An 8266-nucleotide genomic window follows, 5' to 3' on the forward strand; every position below is an offset into this window, starting at 1 on the left:
AGCACAGGAAAACTGATAATCGACAAACAGCTGCTCAGCACGTCGTTATTTTTCCCTACCTTCCCCTAAGCTGATTTCACCTTCCCCATCTATATAGACAAGATACAAGGGGGTGGGGGGGGGGGGGGGGGGGGGGGGGGGGGGGGGGGGGGTACAAAAATGTTCCAGTTGTTGCCTTGCCTCCATCCTATTAAACTGTCTAGTTCACTCCCAAAAACAGCTCACTTTGGAGTACATCCCACACAGTTCAGGTATTTTGTGATTTATGTAATGACAATATTCTACCGCTAGATGGCGGATGTTTCAACATTATGCAAGACAACGTGGCTGCAGAGGCAAGGTGGTGGGAAGGTGGGTGCATCTTTGAGCATTAAGGAGATAACTTAAAATATGTTGTATATTGAAGGACGGGAGGGCCACAAATATTCACTCCCTGTTACAGATATCACTCAAAACCACTTTTGTTCAACACATTTAAATCCTCACCCATAAACAAAGCATCAACTTAATTATTCCCAGGGAACAAACTATAACTGTTTTAAATTAAAGGTAGTGGTGGTGGCGTGGAAGGAACGGCTACACCTTAAATTTTAATAACGTTTAACCTGTTTGTGGAGTGAATGTGTGGAACTGAACTGACTGATGGAATGTGCATTAGGGGCTTCAGAATTTTCAGTAGCTTTCTGACCCTGCCACAGATTGGCAAATTGTCCAGGGTGTACCCTGCCCTCGCCCATAAGTAACTGGGATTGATTCCAGCAGCCCACAACCCTGAAAAAGATAAGCCTCTCAAGAAAATGAATGAAATGAATGAACAAATGAATGCTTGCTGTTTATTTATCAGTTGGTTACTTTCTTTCACTGGGGTTTTTTTTATTTAAGTTTCTAAAAGGTTATAAGTATTCAATTGTCAAAAAAAAAACAATAGAAAAAACTGATGGCTTGTAGAAAGGCTACAATTTAATCATTTTATGCTTCTTCCAACTCCTTTTTGAGAATGTTAGGTATTGATTTTTATTGTTATTGCATTGTATTATTATAAAGTAAAGCAAAGTCTTAGTGATGAAAGAGTACAAAGTACTGCAGAAAAAATGACACTATCCTGAAGAGTTTTGACCTTCAAGAAAGACATCACATTTTCCAAAGTTTGAAAAGATGTGCTACAAAGCCAACATAATCCATTCTGCTGAATCCAGCAACGAAACATGTGAAGACAAGCACGTGACACTTGGAGATCTGTCATGTTGTGGTTGCCCCTGTCTTATCAATAATCAATAGAAGGGGCCCATCAGCACAGAAAAGTCAACTTGCTGAAAGCAACAAACTGTCCTTAGACATCATCAATATGAGTAAAACTACACAAAGGTCTTCACAAACCCTTGTATCTGTTGTTATAACTCTGTTATCTATATTATATTATATGTTTTTATTAGGTCGTGCGTCGTGGCGATATTCTTCTCAGTATGCGCACTGGCTGCGCACACCTGACGACCTTTGTGAAACACCAAAGTCTCGTGATTATAAATGGGCGACGATGATTGGCTGACGCGCTGTAACTCGCATTCCGATTGGTCGGCGGTCGTGTTTGCGCCTGGTGGTACAATAACACGTACGTCATTGGTCCGTTTCACATGTCTGCTGATGAACCGGTGCAGGCTGTAGGAAGATTTCGTAACACAACATTGTTTAACAGATTTGAGAGGCGTTCACGTTATCTGTTTTCTGCAGTGCCATTAGGGGCGTTCAGAGCTCTGATAAATTTATTCACCTAGGGTGTAAGCTGAGGGAACTGCCCAGCTTTCCATCACCAGTCGGCTAGCTGAGGAAGCTAACAGCAGTTAGCTGTAGTTACTGTTTAGATTAGTACGCTTACCATGGGCGAGGAGAATAACGACAAGCCTGTGCAGACAGACACCGAGAGCGCCGGTGCTGGGGAAAATGGAGAAACGATGGACAGCAGTGTGAAATACTACACATTAGAGGACATCCAGGCGCACAATATGAGCAATGACACATGGCTCATCATCCACGATAAAGTATACGACATAACAAGTTTCCTCGAAGAGGTAAGTAACTCTTCACATAACCTACTAGCTGCTCCTTGAGCATTAACCCTGTCAAAAAATAAGTTTAGCTGTTGGTCATGTGTTTGGGCTGAGGCTATCTCCTGGAAGTCCCTGACGACGTGTCCGTGTTTCTTAACCCGACCCCCAGGATTCAAGCACCGACCTCGAGTTACCTCGGGTCAAACCGGGTTTCCTGCTCGTAGTTTCTCTTATAATCTCAGAAATATTAACTGTGGTGAAACGACATTAGCTGGTGTCTACATTAGCTTTGTTTAACAACTGGTTAAGCTCCTACACTCTGCTTTCATAACTGCGTTTTTTTGCATATGAGAGGATTGAGGGCACATTAGCTGCAGATCCAATTGAACTTCTATGCATGTTAGAAAAAAAACATGATATAAACTAGCTCAATATAAATTGCATCCCATACAATAGAATAAATGCCCAATGGGCATTTGAAACTTTGCTATACCGTGTTTAATATTAAAAGTAGTATTTATTCGTTTTATCCTCTTAGATTTCTAGTCCTCTGAAACCCATGAGTATTCTGTATGCAATAATATATTGATGTGTGTTGTATTGTTGCCATGTGCAGGTAGGATTAGTGTAGGGTAGGTAATAGCTTAGGTAACTGTAGGTTGTATGTGATTTTCTGTGTTTAATGCAAAATTCTCCGATCTTAATGTTATAGGGCCCCGCCAATAAGCACTAGTCTGCTTCCAAGGGTGTCCCTAGTTACAAAATGATTGTTTCTCAAATTACTGTATGTCTCTATGTGACATTGTCATTTTGCAATTTGTAAATTTGTAATTTTGTAATAAACAAGATTGATTGATGGATTGATTGATTGATTGATTGCTTTGAAGGAAAGGAGCAAAATACCAAAGTCCATCTGAGTATCCTATAGCTCTTAAAGATTGTCTTAACTCTGCTCCAGTCCGAGGTGTCCTTAGGATTATGGTTTTTAATCCCATTTACACGCAAGACCTAAGAGAAGATTGCCTAACAGTGTTGTTTATGTAACTTCAGATAAATATGAAATACAGAACAGTTATTTTTGCTTTTATTCAAACTTGACACAAAGAAAGCAACCCAGTTTCTAACAGGGCATCTCAGAACTGGAGTTTTTTCACTCACATTTCTAATACAATGTGATCTAACTGTGACAATTATTGCCTTTTTTTTTTCTTTCCCCTTCACTGAGCTGTTGTAAAAGGTTCCCCAGTCTCTAAAACATGTCCATGTTATTGTGGAGAATGGAGTTGGTGCAGCCATTGTGTGAAATAAGCTACTCTGTCCAGGAAACCCAGCAAAGATAATCATGTGGCCACAAGTTTAAGGGAGCAGGGTTCAAGTTACTCAATCACTTTTGACCCAAGCCCATGGGAAGAATAAGAAGTAAACCAGACCAAAAATAAAGATCTTTGTTTTCCCGAAAGATTTTATTGTGGCACTGTATTTCAAAGAAAAAAATTCTTCTGTCACAAATTATGTCAGGCATAGTAACACTGCCAGCATGTGATTGTGGCACAGGAAAAAAAAAAACACTGTGTAAACTTGTGTGATTTCAGCACCCTGGAGGTGAGGAGGTTTTGCTGGAGCAGGCAGGCGCTGATGCTTCAGAAAGTTTTGAGGATGTTGGTCATTCCATGGATGCCAGAGAGATGCTCCAGCAGTACTACGTTGGAGAGCTTCACATGGTAAGAAAAACACACGTGGTTTCCTTTTGTCACAATGCCCATGTGAGCATACATACCCACTTGGCAGAGATCTAAGTTGATCTGATTCTTAAATTTTATTATTATTGCTTAAACTTAATCGGATTAATCTAAACAAGTACGGTTTGTCACTTAATCTCTCAGGGAGAATATTGCCACATTTTGGATTTGAAGGACTTGAAAGCAAAGTGCAGTAGTTATTTGCTTTTTATAGTTATTTTTTGCAAAAAATAGTGTAAATTGAATGGTAATGGGTTTGTTACATGATTGTAACGTATTCGAATTCATTCAGGTAGGAGTCAAATGACTTGACAGAGTGTCTTGCAATATATGTGACCAAATTCAGTTGGGTTAAAGTTCTGATAAGGATTAGATGAAGAATTGCGGTGGATTTATGGGCAGGAATGGATATTTCATGTATTCATAGAGCGAGTGCTACAAAATATTAGAGCATTCTGGTTTCTGTTTTCCTTTTTTCTATTACATTTACTTTAACATTCACTTTAGGTCATCTCCTTATCTGTCTTCTGCCTGTAAGACATCATGGTGAAAATAGTTCTGTGTGAGACATTAACGGATGGCTTCACGTTTTTTTTTAATTTAGTGTTATCATATAAAAGTTTTGATTGAGGAGATTTGCTTTAAAAAAAAAAACTTCTGTGTTCATGTTGGGCTTTGGAGAAAATCTCTTTTAAATGTGCTTTCATTGGCTGTGATGAAAGAAAATAAGTTTATGATGTGTGTGAAAATTACTTTCCAAAGTTCAGCTGGAGCTTTCGCTCTTTCATTTCAACCCGTGTTGTTTAATCCTTTCCCTGGAGGAGTACTACCCTGCACACTTCTTTTTCTTGTTTATTACTAATCTAACTTGCTCTCACAAGTTCAAAAAAAAGAAGAAATTGGAAATTTACAGAACATTGATGTCCTTTCAGTGACTTGCGATGGACAGAGTGATGGCAGAATTCCAACACAAATATCATGTGTGTAGGAGCTGATGGGGTCGAGGTTGGTGGTGTCCTGGCACATGTGGGATTTAACCCTGGAAAGCTCAGATCCCAAGTCCGCTTCTTTAACCTCTCGGCCTGCATTGCCCACTTTCAGCCTCATGCCTTCAAAGAAATTGTGAATAAATACTTTTGTAATTTGGCTTATTTGCAACAACACCGGTTGAAGTGCATACAAAGCTACCTAACTAATTTGTGTTTTTATTTAAACAGATTTCTCAGTGTTACGTTGTTCCAAATTCTATGTGGATTTAACCTTGTTTTTTTTTTTTCATTTAGGACGACAGGAAAAAGAGCACTGCCAAGGTAAGTTATTTTTTTAATAAAAGATGAGTCAAACCATGAGTTAACAAATGTCACATTCATGTCACAATATAAACACCTGTTGTATAATCAAATCTGTCAAACTCATCCTTGTCTTTATTTAATGTTGCATTTTGAGATACATTGTCCTTTCTTGACCCTCTGAGTTGAGAGAAGGAATCAATGTATTTTTTCCGTCTCAGTTTCTCACACTTATTCGTCGTCGGTCCAGCACTCTAGCTTAGAGTTGCAATCTGTAAGAAACAGTAACATTTGAAGAAAAACCTGCGAACAACAAACTTTACAACTTCCAACTCTGTTTCGTTTGCATGCTCTCCCGAAATTCATATTCATCAAGACTATTTGAGATGTTGAGGTGCATCTTTAGGGGAAATTCTGAGGTAGGAACTCTAACCGCTGACCACGGTACAGCAGGCTTCACTGGACTCTTAACCAGCTGCTGTCCATCTGCCTGGAGCCCTCGCTAACTCTCTGCAGCTATGGAGGCTAGCTGGCAATAAGACGCTAACTGCTTTGTTCGCAAGTTGCTTCCGGCCAGAGTGAGCTGTGCACATCATTCAGACGGACCAGTGCCCAGCACAGTGTTCCAACTGAGACCTGAATGTAACACTAACATTCATGAGTTTTTCTTTTCTTTGGAGAAATCTTCATGTAATGAAGGCGCAGGTTGGTGAATGTGTTTTGGTGGTTATAGAATGATACTCTCAACGGATTCCCTAGATAACATCTTCAAGAATGACTGGAACATTCATTCAGTATTATCATTGGCTCGTTTTCAGGGGGATTTTTTTTGGGATTGTTTTGATCTGACGTTCTCTGACAAGATCACTTTCAGATTTCTTATATTTTTCTTACAGGATGTACCAGTCACAAATTCAAGTGAATCGAGGTGAGTTATTATAATTTATTGTCCAGTGTCTGTTTTATTTTAACAGGAGTTTTTTTTTTTGTGTGTGTGTTCACCCTGATTACCATTAGGTTAAACTTTTTGAACATTGACCACAGCATAACTCCTGAGTTCCTACATGCCTATCGGTGTTAACATTGTGTGTTTTTGATTTGATGTCTTCTTCCCCTGCAGTTCCTGGACCATGTGGTTGCTACCCGCGGTGGCTGCAGCTGTCGTTGGCATTGTGTACCGCTATTATGTGTTTGAACACAAGTCCTCTTGAGTGCGAGCATCCTGTTTTTTTCATCCAATTCTTTTAATCTGGAGGCCTTGAAATGTTTGACCAAACCCTCCGCGCACTGAACGCACACGAGTGTTGGCATCGCCTGCAACAAGAAGAGAGAGAACAGTTTGATAAAGTACTTTAGTCCTTGTCCATTTATAGAAGGCCCTCAATAGATAGCCGGACCGAGACTTTATTAAATTGTCTGCCTTCCTTCACTTTGTTTTTCGGCTTTTGTCACTATGCCTGTTGTCATTAATGTTAAATGTTGTCTTTAACTTAAACTTTCATATGCATTTGAGTTAGTTTGATCTCCAGATGTTCAGAACCCATTTGCCTCTTCTCATATATTTGTCATTGTTACAAAAAAGATGCATAAACTGAAGGAGACATTCGATATGCGGCATTGTGATAAAATCAGGATAATTCTTTGTCACTGTTCTACTTTTTATACTGGTTGATAGTTTCCATAAACAGAGTATTTCCTTAGGCTTGATTAAGTAGTCACATTCAGCATGATAAAACCTTCCATAAGGCATAAGTGGATTTTATCGCCTCCCTCATACAGTTATGTTCTTAATCAGTTCTAAATTGCGCTTTGCTTGATTGCAAACCCATGATCTCTCCCAGTTTTGTAAATGCATTGTCAACATTTGTGTTTATTTCTTTTTGCAAATTGTTCTAAATTCTATTGTATCACGAATTATTTAAGATGACCATGTGTTTTGATTCCCCCCCCCCCCCCCCCTTTTATTCCCTTCAGTCTTTTTGGGGATTTGTGTAAATGTTTAACATGCCTGATCATTTGAATATATGAAAAGTAAGAGTCTCATTACCCAGATATAACAGACGGTAGCGAATGGCAGACATTATACCTTTGAAACATAACAGCTTCTGTTATTTGTCTTGAAATTCTATTTTCTTTTTTCTGCATTATGCGATTGTTATTTAACTGATGCTTTTTCACTGCATTTTTCAATGTTATGCATCCTCATTTTACATTTTGGGGGAATAGTGTGTGTGTGCGTGTGCGTGTGTGTGTGTGTGCGTGTGACTGATACAAGAGCATTGGAGTTGTCCTCAGTGAAATCTGGTGTGTGTTTTGTGTTCGGGTGCTGTTCTGGGACTTACCAGATGATGTGAAAGATCAGCATTGGGTATCAGTCCATAATTGGTTATTGTACAAGGTAATAATGAAACCTAACTATATATTTATGAATTCTCCAGGTTGCTAATTTGGCTCCTGAAAAAAATGCTTGGGCTTAAGTATCTTTACATTATAATATTTATACAAAATCAACAGATTTAATAGGTATATAAGATATCTTATGTTCCATGTTTGAAAATGTATTTACCTACTAGGAAGATCATTTAAAATCCTTTTACCACCTGTCAATTCTTAAAAGTTTCTGAGAACTTGCTGCTATTTTCACATGTGATGACATGCTGATATATGAAAGTTCAATTGGATTTTACAGCTGATAGAAACATTTGCATTTCAACTGCCATTGCCTGTCAATAAAAGTCTCTTTGGGGAAAAAAAACTGAGTCCGTCTGGTAATTAATCATTTTAAACAAGCAGTGATATATATATATATATAAATATGGGGATGTTAAATATGATTCCTGGTTCAGGTCTGAGCATTTCTTGGTGTGGCATTGGCTCGTTCTCCTGTTGATTTCATGGGGTTTTTCCAAATTCTCAGCTTCCTCCTGCAGTCTGACATGTATTATAGGTGAGAAGGACTGATGACTTTATAATGGAGCGTGAGGTTGTGTCTGCGTTTGCCCTGTGTTGTATCTGCCTTGACCCAGAGATAGGCTGCAGCTCGCCGTGACGTTAGCTGAATAAAGCAGTGTAAAAGATGGATGAATGGCCATACATCTTGTAAACCCTCCATTCACACAGTTTTAAAGAGTTATTAGAAATGGGACTGATATACAAGAACATTCCACTGACACCGAGTGTCAAACAGTGCGTT

General features: G+C 38.9%; 1 protein-coding gene across 1 annotated transcript; it reads left to right on the forward strand.

Moving 5' to 3' along the window:
• The first annotated feature begins 1619 nt into the window (after positions 1-1619).
• On the forward strand, positions 1620-7829 carry cyb5b (cytochrome b5 type B). Its single transcript, XM_030086077.1, has 5 exons — positions 1620-2066; positions 3638-3766; positions 5068-5094; positions 5970-6001; positions 6194-7829. Exons 1-5 carry the CDS (start codon positions 1875-1877, stop codon positions 6282-6284), a joined length of 471 nt encoding a protein of 156 aa, XP_029941937.1. The 5' UTR covers positions 1620-1874; the 3' UTR covers positions 6285-7829.
• Positions 7830-8266: the final 437 nt, after the last annotated feature.

This window comes from Salarias fasciatus, chromosome 1 (genome assembly GCF_902148845.1).
Source record: "Salarias fasciatus chromosome 1, fSalaFa1.1, whole genome shotgun sequence".
In the NCBI taxonomy this organism is placed as follows: Eukaryota; Metazoa; Chordata; class Actinopteri; order Blenniiformes; family Blenniidae; genus Salarias; species Salarias fasciatus.

Coding starts and splice junctions, on each gene's coding strand:
- cyb5b (XM_030086077.1), top strand. CDS start 1,875: ATGGGCGAGGAGAATAACGACAAGCCTGTGCAGACAGACACCGAGAGC. Junction 5,095..5,969: donor GGAAAAAGAGCACTGCCAAG/GTAAGTTATTTT, acceptor TTTTTCTTACAG/GATGTACCAGTCACAAATTC. Junction 6,002..6,193: donor ACAAATTCAAGTGAATCGAG/GTGAGTTATTAT, acceptor CTTCCCCTGCAG/TTCCTGGACCATGTGGTTGC.